The sequence below is a fragment of the Perca flavescens genome, chromosome 1, assembly GCF_004354835.1.
Source record: "Perca flavescens isolate YP-PL-M2 chromosome 1, PFLA_1.0, whole genome shotgun sequence".
NCBI classification, from domain to species: domain Eukaryota; kingdom Metazoa; phylum Chordata; class Actinopteri; order Perciformes; family Percidae; genus Perca; species Perca flavescens.
The window spans coordinates 41,177,581-41,203,545 of NC_041331.1; the positions used below are offsets into that span (position 1 = coordinate 41,177,581).

At 41.5% G+C, this 25,965-nt stretch overlaps 1 protein-coding gene across 1 annotated transcript in view; it reads right to left on the reverse strand.

Annotated features, from left to right (window-relative positions):
• The window catches only part of LOC114556393 (SH3 and multiple ankyrin repeat domains protein 2), a 280,188-nt gene that overhangs the window by 156,598 nt on the left and 97,625 nt on the right, over positions 1-25,965 (reverse strand). The window contains exons 7-10 of the mRNA XM_028579367.1: positions 23,707-23,858; positions 22,025-22,192; positions 19,680-19,796; positions 6,270-6,347 (exon numbers count right to left, since the gene is read on the reverse strand). Coding sequence (XP_028435168.1) covers positions 6,270-6,347; positions 19,680-19,796; positions 22,025-22,192; positions 23,707-23,858 — 515 coding nt within the window. The remainder of the gene's footprint in view (positions 1-6,269; positions 6,348-19,679; positions 19,797-22,024; positions 22,193-23,706; positions 23,859-25,965) is intronic.

Consider the following 25,965-nt stretch of genomic DNA (forward strand, 5'->3'; position numbering starts at 1 on the left):
GTTGTTGTTTTTTACCAGCAATTTACCGGTGAAGTAAGTTGTTGTTATAAGTTATTGGTATTACATTTTTTTAAATCATGTAATTTTGACCACATGGCCTTAGCAATTAACAAGCTGTTCTTTAATGTCGCCGACTTGTCGTTTTGTGCTCTTTGTTTTTTCTTATTTATCTTCTTTTTTTAAGTATTGGTGAAGGCACCGTTTAGGCAACGGCGCCATTTTAAAACTATGACTTTATCACCGGTATCGGAAAAAACCCAAACGATACCCAACCATAGTTTTCATCCACCACAGTATCTGGAATAAACTCCCAGAAAACTGCAGGTCCGCTGCAACTCTCAGTTCTTTGAAATCAAAGACCTTTCTTTTTGATGCTGCCTTTCTTTAATACATACACTCAGTCACGCGCCTTGCAGCTCATCCTCTCTAACTGCATACAAAAGAAAGTTAAAAGAAAAAATTGTGCTCAGTTGATATCTAGCCTCCTGACTGGCAACTATTCAAATGACTTACCAGCTGTTCAAACTCTTCTTCGGTTATTATTATTCAAATCACCTGCCTTTTTCTTTAGGGCTTGCTATTTTGTTTCCTTTATTATCATCTATTATTTTGACCAAATTGAGTTTAAGCCTGTAATTATTTTTCTTATTCAAATTTTACCATATTGACTTTATTTCAGGTCCTATTTTAAATGTATTTGTTCAGTAAATTAGGTTTTAGTAAACTTGTGAGGTTTAGCCTGGGAAAACCCTGACGAACTTCTGGCAAATTTGAGATTTGCTCTGCAAGTCCGTCTGGCCAAGAGCCCGTTCAAGCCCAGTTCCAATTTTTCCAAATCAAAGCACCTATCACAGCCGTTGAGGCGGGCTTTACACGATGACGATAGCTCAACGGGCTCTGCAACATGCTCGCTGGTTGAGATGTTTTTCTGTTGCTCTGCATACGTCATCTCGTTCATCGCTCTGATTGGTTTTAGGTCTATCCAAATGCACCCAGAGGCATTTGATGACGCCCCTTTGGAATTGGGCTGTGAATGAACGTTCCCCAGACCCAGTCCCACCAGGATCTGGTGTCAACCAGGCTAAGGTTTCGCTATAAGGTTTCTGACCTCACCAGCACACACTCTCTTTCTTTCTACGTGAAAGAGATAGGTTGTGATTCATGTTGTATTGTTGTTGGGTTGGGTGTGCAAATGAATAAATAAATAATTGTTCATTTCTTTTACTGCACTGTAACTTGTATTCTTGTATTTTATAGTCTTATTCTATTTTAACTTTTTTTTTTTTAATATATTTTTAAGTGTTTTTAACCGCTCCCTAATGTTTAATGTAAAGCACTTTGAATTGCCTTGTTGCTATACAACCAAAGCTGCCTTGCTCTGCCTTTAGGTGTTGTAATTCGTAGTTAGTTTTTCGATTCAAAGATCCGTCTTCCCTTCATACTGTTGTTACTGATTTCCGACATTTTCCAGAACGCCGGCCACTCAGAAAACAGGCCCAAACTTGTTGGATTACAGCTCCTGGCTCCATGTGTAGGTGGAGAGTGCAACTGTGATAAAGATAGTAAGAGCAAGAGAGCGAGTTTTTCCCACTCGAAAACAAGAGAGAGTCCACATCATGTCTAGTGGCTGCTTGTTGTTCTGCCGTTTGTGTCTCTGTTGCAACAGATTTCTCCCTGCATGTTTGTTGGAAAGCAACTGCAAAAAAACGTTGGCCGCAGAAAGCATCTCTGAGAGAATAAAAAAAAACTTGGACTGAGGAATGACAAAATGATGTGTTGCTCATGGCTGCACTGCTGCAAACAATCAGAAACCTAAATACCGTTCTGATGGGCGCCTGGGTAGCTCACCTGGTAGAGCGCGCACCCAGATAAAGAGGCTTAGTCCTCGACGCAGCGGCCACGGCCCTTTGCTGCGTGTCATTCCCCCTCTCTCTCCCTTTTCAAGTCTAAGCTGTCCTGTCGGAAACAAAGGCCTAAAATGCCCAAAAAACAATCTTTAAAAATAAATAAAATACTGTTCTGATCATGTATACACAGATATGAATAACTACATTTCTCACGTTACTTATGTCTAACATGTTATAAATCCGGACAATATTCACTAGTGTGCATGTGAAATAATGTATTCAAGTTGTTCCTGCTAATATGTCACCCATCTGTACCATCAAACAGCATCATCAGCAGGCTATTTGACTGAGATTAAATGTAGACCTCTCTTTAAGGGGAGACACTACAGGCAAAAAAAATTATTTTGAGATTTTGGGCAATTTTGCTTCCATAGCATGTCTTCTTTCAGACTACTGGGGGGGAAAAAACATCTGAAATACACATTTAGGTGTTATTTAACTACACTTTGTCAATTTGTGTCTGTAGATATCTCCCAAATTCACCAAAAGTTAACAGTAGTGAAAACATTCACTACTAGTGAATGCCTAATTTGCATATTTAAACAGAAAACTTTTAAAGCAAAAAACAATTGTCTTAATTTAAGTAGTCCCGCTTTGCCAGACCAGCGGTGGAGGGTCTGGCTAGTCCACACAGCATTCTGGGAAGAGAGAAAAACGTGCTCTGGTTTATTGGCATTTCTTTAAACCAATCACAATCGTCTTGGACGGTGCTAAACTCCGCACGGAGCCGCTGCAAAATAGTCGTGCAACAGAAAACTCCGATTGGACAGATAGTCTAGCTAGCTGTCTGGATTTACCCTGCAGAGATCTGAGGAGCAGTTAACCATAGTCCTCAGAAAAGTTAGAACGCCAACACAAATGAAGAGGAAAGTAACGGAAAAGACATGCATCCGGCGGAATTTCCTGCAGCACCAGAGCAATCCCGGAAGTGGATTCCTCTTTCTTTGTGTTGGTGTTCTAACCTCCGGTGGATTTATGATGCCAAAGGGCTAGACACGAGTCCCGAGAGCGTTAAGTTGTGACGCCAAGTGTCCCGACCCACAATGTCTAAATATGACGCTAAAGGGCTAGACGTGTCGAGAGTGTCAAAAAGTGACGTCAAGCGCGTCTAAATATGACGCTAAAGCAGAGTTTTTGCATCAAAAAACCTTTGCCTCCTAATATGTCAACTCAATGAAACAAGACTTCTGAGCCTGGCTTCAAATGTTCACATTTCTGTTCTGTGCATATTTAATAAAATAATCCCTCATTTGCATATTCAAAGAACATTTTCAGAAAAGTTGCAATACAAAAAAATCATTCTGGGGAATCAACTGGGGAAGTTCCATGATGATTAAAATTAGTTAAAATGTTTCCCTATTTACCTGCAGTGTCTTCTCATTCTCAATCTACATTTGAAGTGATTTTGAAGAGAACAACCTCACTGAGTAATTGTCTTCTCAAGTTCCTACTTCCAAATGTATGATGCAACAGAGCACATTATTGATCCTGGATCCTGCACGCAAATAAAAATAAAGCTGCACGTAACATCAACACAGAGATGAAAGCTGGATCCAGGCCTCGGCTGCAAAACGACACTGCAGGTTTTACCAAGTCAAATTTAAAGGTCCCATGACATGGTGCTCTTTGGATGCTTACTGAGATCTGAAGTCTCTTTTATATAGACCTTAGTGGTCCCCTAATACTGTATCTGAAGTCTCTTTTATATAGACCTTAGTGGTCCCCTAATACTGTATCTGAAGTCTCTTTTATATAGACCTTAGTGGTCCCCTAATACTGTATCTGAAGTCTCTTTTATATAGACCTTAGTGGTCCCCTAATACTGTATCTGAAGTCTCTTTTATGTAGACCTTAGTGGTCCCCTAATACTGTATCTGAAGTCTCTTTTATATAGACCTTAGTGGTCCCCTAATACTGTATCTGAAGTCTCTTTTATATAGACCTTAGTAGTCCCCTAATACTGTATCTGAAGTCTCTTTTATATAGGCCTTAGTGGTCCCCTAATACTGTATCTGAAGTCTCTTTTATATACGCCTTAGTGGTCCCCTAATACTGTATCTGAAGTCTCTTTTATATAGACCTTAGTGGTCCCCTAATACTGTATCTGAAGTCTCTTTTATATAGACCTTAGTGGTCCCCTAATACTGTATCTGAAGTCTCTTTTATATAGACCTTAGTGGTCCCCTAATACTGTATCTGAAGTCTCTTTCCCGAAATTCAGCCTTGGTGCAGAATTACAGCCACTAGAGCCAGTTCCACAATGAGCTTTCCTTAGGATGTGCCATTTCTGTGTCTGTAGCTATTGAGGAGGAGAGATGGGGGGGGGCAAGGTGGAGGGTGGGGGTGTGGCCTTGACCAACTGCCACTTTGCTCGTTTGAAAGCCATGATGTCTCTCTCTCTCTCATGGGTGGGCCAAATTACTGGTCGGGCAAAGCAGAGAAAGGGGAGGTAACCTTGCTCCTTATGACCTCATAAGGAGAAGATTCCTGATTGGTCCATCTGAGCTTTCATTTTCTCAAAGGCAGAGCAGGATACCCAGGGCTCGGTTTACACCTATCACCATTTCTAGCCACTGGGGGACCATAGGCAGGCTGGGGGAACGCATTTTAATGTTAAAAAACATCGTAAAGTGACATTTTCATGCCATGGGACCTTTAAGTCTTTTTAGAAACCTACGTCCCAACCCAGGGCGGCTGGTGACGCTAAAGGAGTCTTTTTGCGTCAGTGACGAATGCCAAAGGCACCTGACCAAGCGTTGCTTTTTGAACCCCTGGGAGTGAGAACGTGTTGTGATACCATCCTTCCTTTATCTTCTTTCTAGCTTTAAAACGGGCCCCACCACAGCCTCTGAAAGACCGTAAAGTCGGCCTAAAAGATTCGGGGCTTTTAAGGCTCTGACGCACCAACCCGACGACCAGAAAAGACAGTCGGACTGATCAGTCGGCTCCCGCCTCCCCGAGTTGGTCCAAAAAGTGCCTCTGAACACACCGAAGCAACCCCGACCTGAGCGTACGTTCTGTGCGTGCGCGAGATGTAATACGTCTCCATAACAGCAGGCGGCGCTAATCTGTTTTGTCACCCCCCCAAAAAAAAGAAAAAGAAATGACGAACATCTCTCTAGACCTCGTAAACACAGAGCACGCTGTCGTCCGTCAGTGTTTTCATCAGAGAGAGGTGATAGTAGTCAAGAAGGATCGTTGTTGTCATTAAAAAATACGATGGCTCGTAATAAGAAGATACAAGCGTTGTAAGCTCCGGTTTTCTTGTGCAATGATTCGCTAGTCAAGGGCTAGCACTCCACCAATCACATTGGTCAAATCGGCCATAATGGATTCCAACGGCTCCTTCGCCTGACGACGGCACGGAACACACCGATCTGACTCGAGTCACTGACCTCGCCAGACTGTCCGATTATCAGGTTGGTGTGTCAGAGCCTTTAGGAAAACAGAAGCCCCCCGCGCAGCACGGCCTCTGAACGTTCAAACTGCCACTAGTCTCGCATTGCCAGACCTTCAGCGTGATGTATGGTTCTGTGGAGGCTCCACGCAGAGCTCTAGCAGTGGCCTAAAGTCTATACTCATGCGTTGGTGTGTGTGTGTCGATCTCTTTAAGAGAATAGCTGGGCCAGCATGTGTGTGTGTGCATGGGAAGAGTGGTCTAAGATTTACAGATTAGTCTTTTTTTGTGCTTATTTCCAAGAAACTTCTGAGCACATCTCTGGTGCTTTTGCGTGATTCTTTGCGGAGAAACTCCGTTTTACAGATATGTTGATTAAATCAACTAATCGATCAGTCGAACAAATCATACGAGTGATAGTCAAATCTGAATTTCTTTAGCCGAGGACAGCCCTACTTTTTTTTCCAAAAGTCAGTGAGTAATCGTGTTAAATAATTGTGATTTATGATTTTTTTTCCATAATCGAGCAACCCTACTGTAAGTTGCAGCTGGAGCCCGTTTTCTCAGTGTTGCAAAAGTTGAAGTTTTGCAGCTGACAGGCTGGGTTATGAATAGTAATAGAGTAAAGAGCTCCGCTCGAGGACGAGAAGCGAAATGACTAAACAGACGCTGTCGAGGTCCGCTGCTCACTTTTGGTCCCCCCCCCCTTCTAAACACTGTTTGACTCAAACAAATCCAATATTGGCCAGAAAGACATTTTGCAATCCCTTGTTGCAACTGACCTTGACCATTTTGCACTGTTGCCATGGTAACAAATGAGACCAAGAAAATGAGCCGCTACTGAAATTGTTTTCCCTTCCGCTGAAAGCTGAAATCGACGTTCAATAATCGTTTACACGCAGGGAAGAAGAGTGATTGTTTCTTCTTCATTTATTTTTTTTTTTTTCTCAATCTCTCCACTCTACCTGAAATGGACTCTGGCTGTTGTAGTTCTTCACTTCTTTGTCGGCTCCACGAACCAGCAGCACTCTGGCACAGTTATCCTAGTGGGGAGAGAGAGAGAGAGAGAGAAAAGAATATTAAAACAAGTCTGAGAAAATGTCTAGAAAAGACACGGGAAGATCCTTTAATTCTCCTACTTTGCTGGCCGATTGGCTTCCGGTGACATTAGACGAATTCCCAAAAAGCAAAAAAAGTCAGAAGAGCAGGAAGGGATCAGTGTGGCCGAACAGTCTAAACATCCCAGCACTGACACAGGAAAAAGAAGGGAAAGAACAACAGAACAGATCTACTACCTACATCGGGAATGGAGCTTCACTCGCTGTTAAGTGTGCATCTATCGCTCCACTCAAAGAGAAAGAGGGAGTGAGAGAGATAGAGAGACACAGAGAGAGAGAGAGAGAGGGAAAGAGAGAGAAGAACAGAGAGATGGAGAGTGCTGAGGGGTTTGAATCTACTGCACAAATCGCCCACAAAGTGCTCAACCACGCATGTACCGTGCACACACACATGAATATAAATACTTTCTGTTTTAGATCCACAATAAGCTATTGAGAGTTGAAAAAAAGAAGGCTCACACAGATCCTGACACACAACCATACACCATGTGTACAGTGTTGTCGGCATGACAACTGTTTCTGCCATCAGACATTCAACATCTTATATTTATGCCAATGCCATGCATGAGCGTGTTATTTTTACCCATGGACGTCTCCATCTCGAGTGTATATAGCGCTCCCACGACATTTTTTTTTTTTTATGTACATTCATGATGAAGCTTCCAAAATGGAAATGTGTGACAAAATTCAGAGCCATGAGGCATTTTAGCTTTCAGGAGATAATTCGAAGCAGACAACAAGAGGAAATGCACTGTAGTACGACAGAGTTTCAGGGGCCAGTGTAGGCAAAAATAATGACTACGAAGCCCGGGGAGGGAGGGGAATATGCCGAGATTAAAGTCGTACATTTATGAGAGAAAAAACGTGGATATTTTCTGAGATTAAAGTCGTACATTTGCAGGAAAAAAACTTAGATATTCTCGGAGATTAAAGTCGTACATTTACTGGAAAAAACTTTGCTCTTTTCTGAGATGAAAGTTGTACAGAGCCCCTAAGGGGACAAAAAAAAAAAAAAAAAAAAAGTAAAAAAAAAAAAAAGTTTATTTCCATGTGCTCTCGTGAAACTTTCATGTGCGCACGTGAAACCTAAAGTTTACTTTCATGTGCTCACGCAAAACCTTTTCATGTGCACACATGAAAGTTTCACGTGAACACATGAAACTAAACCTTAGGTTTGTTTTCATGTACGCCGCTTTGAAACCCATTTTGCGCCGTTATGAACAGTGCTGTGCCACAGTCAGCAGCACTGACGAGTTTATATAGATGCCAAAAAGGTTTCAATTTGTCAAAAGAGTCTAAGTGCCAAAGATAATTAGGCCTTAAAGTAGTTTCGGCGACGTAGCCATCTCCTCATTCTGAGTTCAACAGGGACAAAAACGATAAAAGCTTAACTTGGTTTAATTCTACCTAAACAACGATCAATGATTACCAAATTTCTCTCTCATATTGCTCCTATCGTAACCACTGAAAACTGTACAAAAAAATCTAACCAGAAATTTGGTGATCACTGATCGTTGTTTATACCGGTACATTCAACCACATTAAGCTTTTTCCTATAGCCTCAACGCTCAATGTCAGATAACGTCCATAATAATTGGACTTTGGGTTAGATTTTTGAACAGCTTGAAGTGGTTTTGAGGAGCAATAGGAGATTGATCATTGATCATTGTTTAGGTACATTAAACCACGTTAAGCTTTTTCACGTTATAGGACTTATACAGCCCATGAGAACCGTTGGGAGTCAACCCACAGCCACTCCACTGCCCTGCTGAAACGTCAGATAACGTCCATAATAACAGGACTTTGGGTTAGATTTTTTGACAGTTTTCGGTGGTTATGAGGAGCAATATAAGAGAGAAATTTGGGGGTCGTTGATTGTTGTTTAGGTAGGCTGTATTAAACCACGTTAAGCCTTTTCCTACAATATAGCCTCAATGAAGCAGAAACACTTAATGTCAGATAACGTCCACAATAATATGACTTTGGGTCAGCTTCAAGTGGTTATGAGGAGCAATAGGAGAAAGAAATTTGGCGATCATTGATCGTTAGGTACATTAAACCATGTTAAGCTTGTTCACGTTATAGGACTTATACAGCCCATGAGAACCGTTGGGAGTCAACCCACAGCCTCTCCACTGCCCTGCTGAAAATGTGAAGCAGAAACGCTTAACGTCAGATAACGTCCATAATGATAGGACTTTGGGTTAGATTTTTTGACAGTTTTCAGTGGTTATGAGGAGCAATATAAGAGAGAAATTTGGGGATCATTGATCGTTGTTTAAGTACATTAAACCTTTTTCAAGTTAAGCGTTTTAGAATTATCCCGTTCAGTTCTCGTGTTAATCGAACATTCTCTTTCCTTTGTTTAATCTATTCTCCTTGCATTTTGTGTAGGCCCTACATCCACCTATATCTGTGAGTTGGCCAGATGTTAACTGTTCATAAATGAAAGTAATTGCCTGATCCAAATCGCTGTCCCTTTTGCGCCGAAACAGATTAAATACATTTTAAATGTCGTATCAAAACAATATAGCCTAATGGTGACGACTTGCAAGCAAAGCAACAATGTCCTTAAAATGAAGACCTAGATTAAAATATAGCCTAGTGCAACTATTGAACTTTACTGTGGTCATTCACTATCGTCTCAGGCTTTACGGCTTTCATGGGCCCACACTAGTTTTGCGTGCTCACACGAAACTTTCATGTGCGCACATGAAAAGGTTTTGCGTGCGCACATGAAAGTTTCGTGTGAGCACATGAAAGTTTCACGTGAGCACATGAAACTAAACTTTAGGTTTCGCGTGCGCACATGAAAGTTTTCACTTGCGAACATGAAAGTTACTTTTTTTATTTATTTTTTTTCATGTGCCCTTAGGGGCTCCGTAAAGTTGCGCATTTATGAGAAAGAAAAAACATGGATATTTACTGAGATTAAAGTCGTGATTTCAACCCCACATGAAGTAGACTTTAATTCCAGAGAATGTCTGAGTTTTTTTTTCTTGTTCATTTACTACTTTAATCTCAGAGAAATTTTGTTCTTGTAAATGTAACACTTTAATCTCAGAAATTCTGATTATTTTTTTTTCTTGGAATATTACCCTCTGAACTGAATGTCCACAACATCTAAATATGTTTGCAAGTTTAATACAAACTGGCAGACATGACAGCTTTACAAGTTACTTAAGTTACTGTCACACGTCTCTCGCTAGCAACAACTTCTCTGGTCTAATTTAGCTAGTGATGTCATCCGGTGTAGGTACCAGATGTGCTCGGGGGGGTCGGAACTGCAACGCGGTCCTGCGTCTGTCGGTGACGTCACAGTACGGCAACGCCACTAGTTCAAACTACATTGGGTCCGATGTGTTCGGGCTCATTTACACTTGCTTTGGCAAGATAATCTACTCTTTCCCATGCTAATAACGCGCTTTTGAATTTGAGTATATGTATATATATATTCCAATATTTATGTCTAAAAATACATCTTCCTAATATGTCAAAAAATATTGTTAGGACACTGATGTCAGCTGCTGATCAAGTTGAGCTATGTGTGTGTTTTTGAGTGTGTGTGTGTGGATTAAACAGTGTGAATGAACGCTACAATGCTAATGTCAGCTCCCGATCAAGTAAAGCTAAAGTGTGTGTGTGTGTGTGTGTGTGTGTGTGTGTGTTTTTGAGTGTGTGTGTGTTTGAGTGTGTGTGTGTGTTTGTGTGTGTGTGTGTGTGTGTGTGTGTGTTTGAGTGTGTGTGGATTAAACAGTGTGAATGAACGTTACAATGCTAACGTCAGCTGCCACTCAAGTTAAGCTAATGTGTGTGTGATTGTGTATGAGTTTTTGAGTGTGTGTGTGTTTTTTGAGTGCGTGGGTTTTTGAGTGTGTGTGTGTGTGTGTGTGTGTGTGTGCATTAGGGCTGTGCTCGATTAAAGAACTTCTTAGTCGACTAACACTCATTCAATTGTATCGACTAATCGATTAGTTGATTTAATCGACAGATCTGTAAATCTGAGTCATGCAAAAGCACCACTTTAATTCTTGTGTTTACCAGAGATGTGCTCATACGTGTCTTGGAAATAAGTCGTTCAGCATAAAACATGACTAATCGACTAAAGAAATCTAAGTTGACTAAGACCAAAACGACCGATTAGTCGACTAATTGACTAAGAGAGAGCAGCCCTAGTGTGCATGTGCATGTGGATTAAACAGTGTGAATGAACGTTACGACACTAATGTCAGCTGCCGATCAAGTTAAGCTAATGTGTGTGTGTTTCTAAGTGTCTCTAGTTTCTGTGGAATTATCTACACCAATACAGCACTACAAATAAATTAATTAATGATTAGTTCATGGTTGTTCTACATCTGTGCAATATTTGCATTTATTTTTTTTTTGGCTCTCTGGGCTTTTACAGTGTGTTGTTAGGCTGTGGTAAGTACCATTTAATAGATAGTCCTCTAACTCTCTGTAAATGTTCTCCATAGTTCAAAGTTCTCATAGCATCCCTAATTTCTTGGAACTTAATATTACAGTTAGAATACCACAATGTCCACGGTGCTGCTGAGGATAATCCTGGATGTTGCCAGTAGAAGAACAGAGTAGAATTCTCAAATATTCTCGCCAGAAGTTTATTAAGTTTGTTATGTTGTAATGCAACGTTGTGCTCTGGACTCAGAATACAGAGGAGTGAGACTTCATGCATATTTATGATGTACAGAATTACAGCCTAATAACGGAAGGATCCTGGATACATCAACCCCCTCTCTTTCACACAGGCAGCCATCATTATCAGCGTCTTAAATGAGAAGGACTGAAGATATTCTATACGTTTTATTATCATCAACAAATCACATGAAAAGTACAAAACAAAACAGAATCTATCTTGTGTGTGTGTGTGTGTGTGTGTGTGTGTGTGCGTGTGTGTGTGTGTGTGTGTGTGTGTGTGTGTGTGTGTGTGTGTGTGTGTGTGTGTGTCACAGCCTGATAGGTCTTCTTCCACTGGTTTTTAAATGACTTTGCTCAGAGAGGGAAGTTTTTTCAATTACAGATGTCACTTTTAAAGTGGTGGCCTATGAGAAAATGCTGTTTTTGGGAGGGATTTTTCGTTGCAATGCCACAAGTGGCCACTGGACAAAATTGAGATTAAATTCGTACATTTATGATAGAAAAAAACTTGGATTTACTGAGATTAAAGCCATAAATTTACAAGAAAGAAATTTAAATATTCCCTGAGATTAAAGTCGTAAATTAATGAGAAATTAACTTCTTCCAAAGGACTTTAAATCACTTTTTCTCAGATAGAGAGAAGTTTTCCAAATATCAAAAGTCCATGGATTAAAAATTTCGAATAGAAAGAGTCATAACCGACCTTGTTTGCAGTTTGAGGTGTCCTGGCAGCAGTTTTACACACGTCTCTTTTACAATGGTGGCCTATCAGAAAAATGCTGTGAGTAGCCACTGGACAAAATTGGCTACAAGGCTGAGCGCCACAACGACTCAAACTGCAAAACAAGGTTGATTATGACTCTTTTTATTCCGAATTTTTATTATATAATTAAAAAAACTCCCTCGAGCCGAGAAAAGCAAAGTAAAAAGCTGTGATGTCATCACAATGTAAAGTCTATGGGTCGAGTGGGAGCATGAGTGCTGAGAACCAGAAAAAGGAAGACAGAAGGTATTGAGAGACGGACCAACACAGTTTGGGTTTTGGTCTGCAGTCGAACAGTCAAAACAAAATGACATCCTATCTTTTCCTAAACACTGTACTTAAAGGTGCAGTAGGTAAGACTTATACAACTAACTTTCTGTCATATCTGCTGAAACTGACCCTATGTTCCAGTAGAACTACATGAAGCAGGTCATCTAAAAAAAAAAAAATCCTTTGGCACCACCTACAGCCCGTAGTGGGTTTTGCAAAAATCCACCACTCCCTGTTCAGATGCACCAATCAGGGCCAGGGGGGGTGTCTAACTGTTCAGATGCACCAATCAGGGCCAGGGGGCGTGTCTAACTGCGTGTCAGTCACTACTCATGCACACATATTCATTCTCCCTTGTGGGGGGAGGGGCTTAGGAGACCGTTTTGGGCTTTAGTGGAAAGGGGGGAGGGACTGAGAAGTTGTCGATGTTCAAATAGTTTGGCTAAGTCCTGGATATTCACAATCCTACCTACGGCACCTTTAACCTCGATGAAAAACGTCATGGGGTGCCTGGGCAGCTCACCTGGTAGAGCGCGACATGTATAGAGGTTCACTCCTCGACCCAGCTCCATGCACTGACACAGAAGCAGCATTTCACGCCTACAACCTGGTGTAACTAACAAACTGCAGCTGGCGTAAAGGCCATTTCATGAGTTAAAAGCATGTGGCTCCTTAGCTACAGAGAACAAATGATCTTTCTTAAGTGGAACTAAATGCATGCTTTGATTCAAATAATACACCAGTTGGCCGTTTCTGAGTCCCAGCTGTATCGTAGCTGGCCACGCTCGGAGGGCAACGTGTTAAACGGTCTCCGATGACTGGCTGTACAAACAAGGGTTAGAGGCTACTGCTGACCTTTAGCTTGAGAGCATACTGACATGATTAAGTCAACTGGTCTTTGAGATGGTTCATCTATTCTGTGTACATTCCCTTCAGGGATAAAGCTGGAGTTATTCTATATTTTCAGCCAAATCATCTGATTGGCTGGTCAGCTTGAAAACGAGAGTGACGAAAAAAAATGACTATGACAGGCACACACAAGGCTCCTTTCGTTTTTCATGTCATCTGATCAATTCAATATACATAGAGCTGTCAAAACTGGTCCAAAATTATGTTTGAATGTTCCTTCCAAGAAAACACAGGTTCGAACAATTTGAATAACTATTTTTGCACATTAGGTCCATAAGATGGCAAACGTAAAACGAGACATACTGTGTAGGTATATTTATTCCAAGAATAACATGTCTTTTAAAGATTATTTTTGAGGCTTTTCCGCCTTTAATGGACAGGACAGCTAGGTGAGAAAAGGGCGAGAGAGGGGGACGACATACAGGAAATTGTCACAGGTTGGACTCAAACCCTGGACCTCTGTATAAACCTATGTAAATGTGCGCCTGCTCTACCCACTGAGCCAACCCAGCCACAATAACATGTCTTTTAAAAGATCTCTACGTATCTACACATTACAAAATAAACTAACGTTAATAAACTAATATTCTGCCCCTCAATTAGCCCCCTAGCAAGCAAGCTAGCTTACTAACCAGCCGGCCAGCCACTAAATTAGTAAAATGTAACAACTGAATGTTTAATTCACACGCTCTTGTCAAATCGTAGGAAAGCACATTGCTATTGCCAGATGAGTGACAAATTTGTTTGGCCAGTGTATGATGAAGGCATGTTGGATGGGTGGAATTAGCAAGCTAACGTTAGCTACCGACCCAGCAGAAGGAAACTCTCAACGTTACTCCCCAAACCCTTGAATAAGTAATATTATAGGTTCCTTGTCAAACGTGTACAAATGTGCATTTGTTGGGGACAATCTTCTCTGCTTCTCTTCATAGTCATCCGATTCATCTACCAACCCTTACAGAGCTGGCTCAGGTTTGCCTCGGACTAGCTATTAGTTATGCTGTTATAGTTTTAGACTGCCGGGGGACTTCCTGTTGACACACTGAGCTCCTCTCTCCTCTCTCTTTGCATTCATTCATGTCCCAGAAATGCTTGTTACTACCTTAGCTCTGTGGAGCGTATTCCCCGGAGTCCTTATGATTTCTCGCCTCGCAGTTTGCCTTGCATTAGTGTGGCACCTAAATCATGGTTGAAGCTGCCGCCGTGGTCCTGCTTCCTAACGCCCTGCTATGCCCTGCTACCAGAGATGGCAAAAGTACTCACTTCTTGTACTCAAGTAGAAGTACAGATACTTGTGTTAAAAAATACTCTGGTAAAAGTAGAAGTACTGATTTAACTTCTTTACTCAAGTAAAAGTAACAAAGTACAAGCTTGGAAATTTACTTAAAGTATAAAAGTAAAAGTAGCTTTGCGAATGACCACACTACCTGGACCACAAATGTTACGGGGGGACCTTGAAAAAGGCTCTTTATATGCCATTGCCTACATTTTAAATGGATGTCTGCCAAGGCCTAAAACATCACATATATGATTATTGTGACAGAGACTGGGACTCCAGGTTAATAAGATTCTGACTGAGTAGTAAGATATGAATTCACAGATCCATTTTCTCTTTTTTGTAATCTTCCCCTTAATATTTAAAGGAATATACATGTATGTGTGTGTGCTCAAATATGGCTTCTGGAAAGAAAATAAAGGATTAAATATGAATTACTAAACAGACATTAATTAAGAAGTTCCCCATACTTTAAGAGCTACGCAGCACATTGGCCAGGAGTCATTCTTGATGCCTAACATCTCTTTGAGATAAGGCCAAGGATGATTGGGAATGTCTTGCTGCTTGTCTGCTGAATCTCTGAGATCTCTCATGTCTCCATCCATACTACTAGTGCTAACGTTACCACCATCATGCTGCAATGATTTGCCGAAAATGAATGAATGCCGCCGAATCTGTCGAGTCATCTTGTAGTGGTGCATCAAGTATATTCCCATCCAATTAGATTGAATTCGGTATTGATGACGCGAAAAATAATAACGGTAACTCCAGTGAAATTATTTGAAACTTGTTAATGAGGACTAGATTAGGACTGTATCTAAAGCTGACCATTCTGGTTTCCAACTTTGCCCCAGGTGTGTCTGTTAAAACACGGACGGAGACAACTTCTCTCTTTTGATGCTTTAATAAGATCAAGCAACGTGCGACCTAGCTAACAGGTGAACACAAACAACTAAATCACTAGCTAACTTACTTTAAGTTTGCAAGAACTATAGACCAATACAATAACAGGCTTACATTAACTGACAACATAAGTTATACGACTTACAGTTCTCAAGGACATTCACACACGATCTAACTGATTATCCTCTGGACAGATTGTGTCTTTTTCTTTTCTCTCATTTTTTTTCACAAAAATAAATAGTAAAGTAAAAATATCTAAAAAAAATCTACTTGAGTACAGTAACAAAGTTTTTTTACTTTGTTTACTTCCCATCTCTGCCTGCTACACCCTGCTATGCCCTGCTACGCCCTGCTACGCCCTGCTATGCCCTGCTACACCCTGCTACGCCATGCTACACCCTGCTACGCCCTGCTACACCCTGTTATGCCCTTATACGCCCTGCTTTGTCCTGCAGTGCCCTGCTACGCCATGAACTACTACAACTACTATTTCTAGTCATAGTTCCATTATCTTTATTGTGACTATTATTGCTACTCTTCATCACACCCCCAACCGGCACCGTCAGACGCCGCCTACCAAGAGCCTCGGTCTGTTCCAGGTTTCGGTGAGGTTTTTCTCACCGCTCAAGGTTTCTGCCTAAAAGGAAGTTTTTCCTCGCCACTGTCGCACTGAATGCTTGTTCTTGTTGGGAATAACTGGAATTGTTGGGTCTTTGTAAATTATAGAGTGTGGTCTAGACCTACTAATTATTTTCAGCAGAGGATTAATCCACATTTGGTGCTCTAGTGAGTATTTGTGGCATCAGGACGGTGTGTGTGTGGGATTGAGCCAGAATAAACTATGTGTGTGTGTGTGTGTGTGTGTGTGTGTGTGTGTTCATGGTGATGCAGGAACATGTCCGCCAGTGTCCAACAGTGTGGCTCATTAATTTTGGGTTTTTATGATACGTCAGGCTGTGATTTACACACACAATCCTTGTTAGTAGATACATTCATTGTTGGTCTGGGTCTGCACATGGGATTTCTTGACAATTATTTTAATTTTACTCTTTGAGGTTCAAGGGTATTTTCACACATCTTCTAGAATGTACCTTTTTAGGGTATTTGCATGTAACTGATCCCCATGTGCTTCATATCAAACTGCTCAGAACAAACTCAGCTTTCCGTGTAGTGACGCCCACATGTTTTCTAGAGTGATGAGTAAAGAGATAATTTGACGCTAAAGCTGAAATGTTCATGTTCGCTTTTTGAAAGTCTTCAAATCTCTTTTGAAAAACAAACCTTAACTTATGATGTGTTGTACGAATTGTTTCGGTGCTTGAAATGAGTTCACCAAAGTCTTTAGATTCACAAAGTACTGTAACGTATGATCAAAATAGTTCTAAAAAATGTCTCAAATTCTGATATATCCCTTTTTGAGTGTTGTCCAACATCGTTAAATTAAAGTCACGTGGAACCAGACGGCTATTTGGTGGAAGCTAATGGGGCTTCTCAAGCAATAAAAGCATTGCCAACATTTGTATGCAATTTAAAATGCACATACTGGCAAAAGTATGTAGGATATAATGGAAAATCAGAAAGGATTTTTGGCTATAAAAAGAATTGTTTACCAAGCACTTGGACTTAATACAACATGCTTTGTGTCGGAATAATGAAGGAGTTATTCAATCTCATGAAACAAAGAACTACTCAACATAAATCCACATATCATTCCAGTTAACCATATTTATAATGTTTACTGTCGGTTCTTCTTCTGGGGATTCTCCACGCTGCAGGAGACCAGCGTTAGAGCATCACATACGTGATTATGATAAATTACATGCAAATAATTTGCCCCATGGGAAACGGGGAACAAAGAGCCTGCGAGGTACAAACAGAGCAGATCTGAAAGAGGTGCAGTCAGCAGCAAATATACAGGACGTCAGCATGAAGAGTGAAGGTGGAGCACTGAAGGTTGTGTAAGGTGTTAGCTGTCAGATAACACAGGAAAACATGATGACTGACAGCCAGAAGTCTATTTCTGACATGTGCAACATGTTTAACCTTTCATCCTGGACTATACACACCTGCCCATTTACTATATATTTTTTGCACATTCTGCACTCAATCCATTCGGCCTTTTTTTTCTTCCTTCTTTGTGGAATAGTCTGAATGAATCGATCAAACAAAGTGTAAACATGTTCCAATTTAAAGATGATTTTTTTTGGGGGGGGGGGGGGTTATGGCCTTTAATTGATAGGATAGCTTGAAGACAGGAAAGGGGAGAGAGAGGGTGGGATGACATGCAGCAAAGGGCCGGATTCTCTCTCTCTCTCTCTCTCTCTCTCCAGTCTCTCCTCCCTTAATACTTATTTGGAATACTGACACTACAATACTAGGAAAGTGTTTAGTTAAAATGTGTCTAAATAATCCTAAGCGGCCAGTCACAAAATTAAGCAATTCATTCCTAAAAAAAGGATTTTGTAATTCTAAGTGTGTAGTTTATTAGGGCCCAAGCACGAAAGTGCGAAGGAACCTATTGTTTTTCGTCAGATTATTATTTTTCCGAGTCCTTTGTCGCATTTTTGAGGGCGTTAGCATGCACGAAAACTCACAAAAATGTGCACACCTGTCACAACTGGTGAAAATTGCAAAGTTCTGTAGTGCTTGGCCTCGGGTGTTGCCAGGAGGCTCCATAGCGCCACCTAACGTGCGCCTTAATTCCGAAAAAAGTAAGAAGTTAATATACCAACTTTTGAGGGAACATAGGTCTCATCTTGAACTCCATGGAGCTATTTTTAGAAAAACGTACAAAATTCAAAAATTTCCAAAATCTTGGTTTTCGTGCAAAAATCTTCATTATACGAACACTTGTTTGAGGATTTTAGGATGCACGAAAACTCTCAAAATGTTGAAGCCATGTGCAGAATATTAAACTCTTTCATCTGAATACACATTTAGGCCTGGGAGTGGTATGGTTGCTCTATAGCGCCCCCTAATTGGTTTTAGCCCTTGGGCACATTTTGGACGGCCTCAATATATACGAAAACTCACAAAAATTGGCGCCCACATAAACACCTGGGAGCTTTGCGAGACTGTACAGCGATTTGGCCCATACCTGTAAGCGGGCTCCATAGCGCCCCCTAATGCGTAGAAGGTATAACTTGGACATAGTTGCTCCGATCTTCACCAGATTTAATACCCATATTGCTCTAATCATTGCAGACATATTTCCCATTTACATTCATTAGCTCCGCCCAACCGGAAGGCGGCCATTTTTAATTATGCATTTTTCAGGTGTTTTACATTCTTTCGAACTCTTCCTAGGCCGTGACTTCAATCTTCTTGAATCTTTGCAGGAAGTATCTGTTGACCCTCATAATGAAAATTTATCCAGAGAATTTTGATAGTTGAAAAAATGCGGAAGTTATAGCAACTTACTGTCTAAACAGGAAGTTGCGTTATCTTGACAACAATTATTCCGATTGTCCCGAAACTTGACAGGGATGTTCCTCCTGGCCGGTTTAGCAACTCTGCCGAAGTTGGCTGCAATCGGCCATTAGATGGCGCTGTTTTAATCTTTTTTATTTAATCATCAAAATATTGACATATGGGAAGCCTACTTTGTCTAACTACTCCTGGGACGTGAGTCCGATCGGCACGAAAACTTGCATATACACTCAGAGGACCCTCGTGACAAAAAGTTATCAAAAGAATATTGATAGCTAAAACAATGTGCAAGTTATGGCGGACCAACTTCTTGTAGGTGGGAGTGGAAACAGGAATGGTTATATCTTGCCAACGGCTATTCCAATGGACACAAAACTTAAGAAAGTTGTTCCTCATGTGCCAATGAGGTTGTTTGCCAAATATGTCGTCAATTGGCCTTTAGATGGCGCTGTTTTAATTTTTTTTAATTAATTAGCTAATTTGCTTTGAGAGAAACCTACCTTTTTTAACTCCTCCTAGACTAAAACTTGGATATAGACTCGGTTGACCCTCGTGACTAAAAGTTATCAAAAGAATTTTGATAGCTAACACAATGCGCAAGTTATGGAGGAACAACTTCCTGTAGGTGGGTGTGGACACATGAACGGTTCTATCTTGGCAAAAGTTTTGCGATTTACATGAAACTTAGAATGTGTGGTCTACATGCATTTGCCAGTACCCTCCGGGGCAAGAAGCAAGGGCCCGTCATCGCTGCTTGCAGCTTTAATTTATTTTTATTTTTTAAATAACAGTTCAGTTTGTCTTGATAATATTGGTATGCATGTTATACTTTTCTGCTGCCTATTTACAGGCTCCACACAGTAACACAATGTTGGTCCACATTTCTCCCGCTTGACAGAACGGGCTTAACTATAGTACCAGGTTAATCCAATGGTGGTATGTCCTCTCATTCACATTACAAACACACACACACACACACACACACACAAACACGCACACATATCTGTTCTTATCAAGTACAGAAACACAGACACCCTCTCCCCGTGCTCACCTGGTTGTATAGGGCACAGATGTGGAGAGCAGTGTTTCCCGAGGCATTCTGGGCGCTCATGTCTGCGCCGTAGAACAGCAGATGCTCCAGGTGCTGCACGTGGCCGTGACGGCAAGCCTGCAAAACACACACACACACACACACACACACACACACACACACACACACACACACACAACAGTAGTTGTCAGACGAAGCCTTCCACTGGATAGCAGTTGCAGTAACAGGCCTGTACCACTAGATGTCAGTGTGGTGCAGAGGAGATGAGAAGCAGCCGTAGCCTCAGTTTGACCCAGTCATCAAACAGATGGGAGGATAGATGTGTGTGTCCATCAAAAGCTAAAAGAAATGCACAGTTGCATGATTGAATTTGTCAAGACAGAGTGTAACAAAAACAACAAAAAAACAGTCCAGGCTGAGCAGGAAGACGTTGCTTTTATCAACCAATATCCGGGGGGGGGGGGGGTCCTTTTGAAATGGCCTCTTTACACTAGAGCTGCAAAGACTACTAGAATAATTAGTTGTCAACTATTTAATCAATCGACAAGTATTTAGATAATCGCTGAATCCTTTGTCATTTTTATGAAGAAAAGTCAAAAGTTCTCTGATTCCAGCTTGTTAAATGTGAACATGTTCTAGTTCCTTTTCTCCTCTGAGACAGGAAACTGAATATCTTTGAGTTGTGAACAAAAACAAGACATCTGAGGACGTCTTCTTGGGCTTTTTGGGAAACACTGATCCACATTTTAGAGACCAAACAACTAATAAATTTTTTGAGAAAGTAATTGACATATTAATTGACTATTAATAATCATTAGTTGCAGCACTAAGACCCAACCTAGAACTCTGAACTAGCACCAGCCTGTCTGTTGTTCACTGTCCTGCCTGACAGCTGATTGTTATCGAGTCTGAAGCAGGACAGATGGGGGGGGGGAAGGCAGAGATTTTGCGACTCGACAGCGAGAGAGATATGAGCAATGCGATGAAGCCGATGGGCTCGAACACACGCAAATACACACAACACTGTGTGGAGACGCTCACAGTTTGTCACTGCTGCGGGGTGGCTCTCCTTAAACGGCTTGATCTACCTCAACGGGTAACAGCTGCCGAGACAGCCGGGGGGGCTGCTGTGTGTGTTTTAGCAATGCTTTCCCCAATACCAGCTGGTCCAAGTAACCAAACAGCCTGTGTGTGTGCGTGTGTGTGTGTGTGTGTGTCTGTGGGTGTGCGTGCGTGCCTGGCAAACCTAGTGATACGTAGGGCTGTCCCAAACACACTTTTTGTGCTTCAAAGCGAATAGTCTCGCATTGCCAGACCTTCCTCCACAGCGCTGCGGAGGAGTCCACACAGCATTCTGGGATGGGAGAAAAACGTGCTCTGGTTTATTGGCATTTCTTTAAACCAATCACAATCGTCTTGGGTGGCACTAAGCACCGGACGGAGCCACGGTGCCTCTGCATGAAAGTCTCAGGAAGGAACTTGTTTTGGTCGAACATGTGTACAAAAGTAGTTTTAGTCGTGCAACAGAAAACTCCGATTGGACAGATAGTCTAGCTAGCTGTCTGGATTTACCCTGCAGAGATCTGAGGAGCAGCTAACCATAGTCCTCACAAATCCACCGGAGGTTAGAACGCCAACAGAAAGAAAGAGGAAGGGGACGGACATCCGGCGGAATTTCCAGTGGCAGCTGAACACTCCCGGAAATAAAAAGGTTGTCGATATAGACTACGAGGCGAATAATCGGAGCATGCGGCTGATCAGGACTCAGGGCGTGTTCAGACCAACAAAAGCAATCGCCGCACGTTTTTTTTGTGACCTCCTGTTGTGTTATTTAACTCCCCAAATGTCGCACAAGTAGGCTTTATATTACCGTTTTCCGTCAGATCTCGACATTTCCAAGCGCACTTGAAGGCGGCTTAATTTCACGGAGAAAGAGAGGACGAAAAGAGACGGAGGGACTGAGGAAACAGTCAGCTGTTACACAAACTCCTGGGCCCACCGACTCAAAACACGCCGACAAGTCTGATCGCCCCATGTACTAAGGCTCAGTCCTTCTCTGCATGTCATCCCGGTCTCTCTCCGCCCTTCCATGTCTTCAGCTGTCCTATCGAATAAAGGCCAAAAAAGGCCAAAAAATAATGTAAAAAAACCTCTGTTTGAATCCGTCTCAACTTTGTTACAGTATTAAAGGAAAAAGTGAACAAAACAACAAATATTCAAATCCCAAAATTGAAAATCAAAATACCTATCCAACGAACGATTACCCGAATACTCCATATTCAAATCCAGTCCTAGTGATGTGTCTGTGTGTGTGTGTGCGTGTGTGTGTCTGTGTGTGTGTTTACCTGGTGAACTTCATGCCAGCCGTTCTCGTCCTGGCAGCAGACGGAGGCGTGGTGGTTGAGCAGGAGCTCGCAGCAGCCCGGGTCCCCCCCCACCATCACGCTGTGATACAGAGGAGTCAGACCACGGCTGTCCTTGTAGTCCGGAGACGCTCCCAACTCCAGCAGGGTCTGTGTGTGTGTGTGTGTGTGTGTGTGTGTGTGTGTGTGTGTGTGTGTGTGTGTGTGAGAGAGAGAGAGAGTGTGTGAGTGTGTATGTGTGTGTGTGTGAGAGAAGAAACAATAAAAACAATAAAAAAACATTTAAAAACAATAAAAACGAGAGAGAGAGAGAGAGAGAGAGGAGGGGGAGATGAAGGGTCAAAAACATAAAGATCAAATGCGGGTTATACAATGCATAAAATATCAAAGCTCATCACACTTTTGTTTTAAAGTTTTATAAGCTTTGAAATTTTATTGAAGATAAAACAATAGAAAAAAACAATTATTGTTTTATTTTTTATTATTTTTTAAATGATATGTTCATAAAAGTGCACTGTAAGATTGATTTAGATTAAGATGTGATATTGCTCGTCTCAGCTCCCTGGGAGGGACTGACAGACGGCATATTAGGGCTGGGAATCACCAGAGGCCCCCCCGATACCATTTTCTCACGATACTCATGTCATGATACAAACATATTGTGATATATTACAATTTAATACCGTTTTTCCAACTTCAATGTATGTCCCCAAAGGGAAAACCTTTGTCCCATCTGGTTTTATCTAAACGGAGAAATTTCTCTTTCTCATCTCACTCAACTGCGCCATCTAGTGGACTGAAAAAACTAATGATATTATTCTAGTACCAAAAAGTTAAATTCTCATGTGCGATTTATGTAATAAAAGATCGATTGGCATCCGTGTATCGATAACATTTTGCCAGGGAACATATCGTGATACTACGCTGTACAGGTATAAAGATGTGCCTAAATGTGTAATGTCTTAATTTCATTTTGATTTATAAAATATATAGAAAAAAGTATCGTTTAGGAACCGTTATCAAAATATTTTTGAACGATACCAAGCCCTCTTGGCATGTGTGTGTGTGTGTGTGTGTGTGTGTGTGTGTGTGCGTGGTAGAGCAAGTGAGAGAGTGACAGGGATTAGCTTCGGAGCGAGTACCGACTCTGGCAGTGGAGACGGAGAAACAAAGTGTCTCCCCCTGTGCTTTCTGACCGTGGTCAGAAAATGCATTTAATACATCGGGCATATTCCTTAATAGAATAAGAATGTGCCTGATGTATTAAAGGCATTTTAAATAATTTCTCTTACAGATGAGTGCTTGGGGTTCTTCCCTGATGCCTATTGGATTTGTTCATGCACCCTACCAAAGAGCACTGTCTTTCGATCACTAACACTGGATCCAAGAAGATCTCCCATCTCTTCCGTTCTTCATTCGTTACATGGGGTGGTGATGGCGCAGTGGATATGATGTGGTGTGGGAGATGGGTTCAATTCCCACTGCGATACATCAACCAATGTGTCCCTGAGCAAGACACTTAACCCCTAGTTGCTCCAGAGGCGTGTGACCTCTGATATATATATAGAGCAATTGTAAGTCGCATAGGATAAAAGTGTCAGCTAAATGACATGTAATGTAGCAGGCGTGGAGAGAAGAGAACGGAGGAGAGCTCCTGTCTTTACCGTGAGTGAAACGAGGTTCCTGGAGCGCGCGGCTTTGTGGAGGGCAGTCGTTCCGTCTTTGGCTCTGAAGTCCAGGTGAGCTCCGCCCGTCTTCAGCACCTTGATCAACTCCACCACGTTGTCCAGGTGAGCTGCAAATGTCAGAGGACTCTCTGGAAAAGCAAGTCACACACACACACATTGTTTGTTAAAGTGAAAATCCCTTTCATTTTCTCTGTAAGGATTTTAATTATTATTATTAATAGCCATAATGTCTAAGCCACATGTGTCAAACTCAAGTGCCAACTCGAGTGCCAAATCCGGCCCCTCGCAAATTTTTATCTGGCCCGCATAATAGTTTCAGTTCACGGTAGTTGTGCGTCAGGAAACTGTTTTTCATACGCAGCACTTAAAGCAGAATTTGGCAGATTTCCGTTCGTTCCGACAGGTTGTTGTGGCTGTGTGGTAGCTGCTTTTGAAAACTTATTGTTTTGATTGATTTGCTAAATTCTATGATGGCTGAGGAACTTTTTTAGGGCTTGATGTCGACCAAATGTAAGTGAGAAAGCAACAGTAAGAAGAAGCATGTCAAACTACATGCCTGGCCCTGGATGGGATTCTCATTTTCAGTGGGACCCTTACAGTTTGACACCCCCGGAGAACCATCCGAGGTAGACTGACCGAGAGCTGTGTGGTTTGTTTGACCGAGACCCACAACAAAAGCTACGAGATGAATAGTGAGCAGAAAAAATTTGATTCGGCGCAAAAAAACTTTTAGGAAACGGTTAAAAAGGCAAAAGGTACAAGACTGTGTACAGAAACCAACATTGACTTAAATGGTCGAAGCTCGCTCTAGCCGTTCGCGGTTTTGCGGGTACGGCAAACATTTCTATGATAACAGCGAGTTGGACTTATCATAGACGTTGCTGTTACTCTTAGGATTGTGGGTACTGTAGTTTTTCTCCATAAGAACGCGGATAAAACATGTTTTTCTTCAAGGTTGATTTCATACAGACTCCTAGCTTCTACAGGAGCAGAAACTTTCGTTTCACAACCATGTAGCTCGGGGTCAGTCTACCTCGGATGGTTTAGACATTATGGATGATAATCAGAATCCTTATGGAGAAAAATTAATGGGATTTTTACCTCCGGAACCACACTGTAGAGCTCTACTGAAATTGGGTATTGAATGACATGAGGCATTCTTCGATACTCCATACTTTAGAAGCCATTCGGTCGGTGCCTAAAAAGTATTGAACTTGTTACCCAGCCCTATTTGTCCTAGGCTTAAAAACTCTTTTATATAAGCATTTAATGAAACGTCAATGTAGATAATGAACGGGGGAAAGAGAACTTCTGGAACCAGAGCCATTCAAAAAGTGGGCAGTCACTGTTTAGCTCTACTATAGAGCAGGTAAAGAACAAGAAACGTACCCAGCAGAACCCAGATGATTAAAATATATCCAGCAGGATAGTTTAAGAAATGTGTTATTTCCCAACAGGAGCTAAAAAAGCAATTTTTTATTTGTTTCTCACGGGGATTCACAAGCTCATAAACATACTCTGACTAGACAGTGATCTGAATCACAGTAACAGCAGTATGCAGACGACTCCAGGGACTGATACAGAGCGCGTGATGACACAGTTTGTTTTCTTTGGTACAAACCAACAGGGAAAAGAAAGAAAAGTGTGCTCACATATTTCCATTTGTTTGGTTTAAGTTCACACTGAACAATTAAGTAGTTTTTACCCATCGAGAGGACTTTTTTGAGAGTTAATTAACCAAAATTGAGGGTCAAGGGATGGCGTCCAGAGGCTGCTCAATGGTAAATTCCAAACTTGTGATTGTGATTTTGTGCTACAGTATATGGAGCACATCGATGTGGGATTGCACTACCTGAATGAATGAGTTTGAGTCCATATAGACAAATCTGACTTCAGTTTTCTGTTGCCTCGGCTCAGCATAGACTTCTGTTATGTTAACCCGACTGTAGTTATTTTCAAAAGTTATTTATTGTTGTTGCAAGTATTTATGCAAAGTCTAGTGAGAAGAGCAAAGGGCCAGATTATATCCAGCTCATGACCATTTTGTCAAGCTGAATTTCCAAACGTGATGACGCCCATTTGTTTTTTCTTCTGGTCAGTAATGTACGTGTGACTCCGGTGTACTGTAGCTGGCGTGCTTCAAAAACTACTGTCACTCAAATAATTGTCAAAAATCCACCAATTTAAGTTGGATATGTCAATCCATTTATTCTTACATAGTCTATACTGAAGACG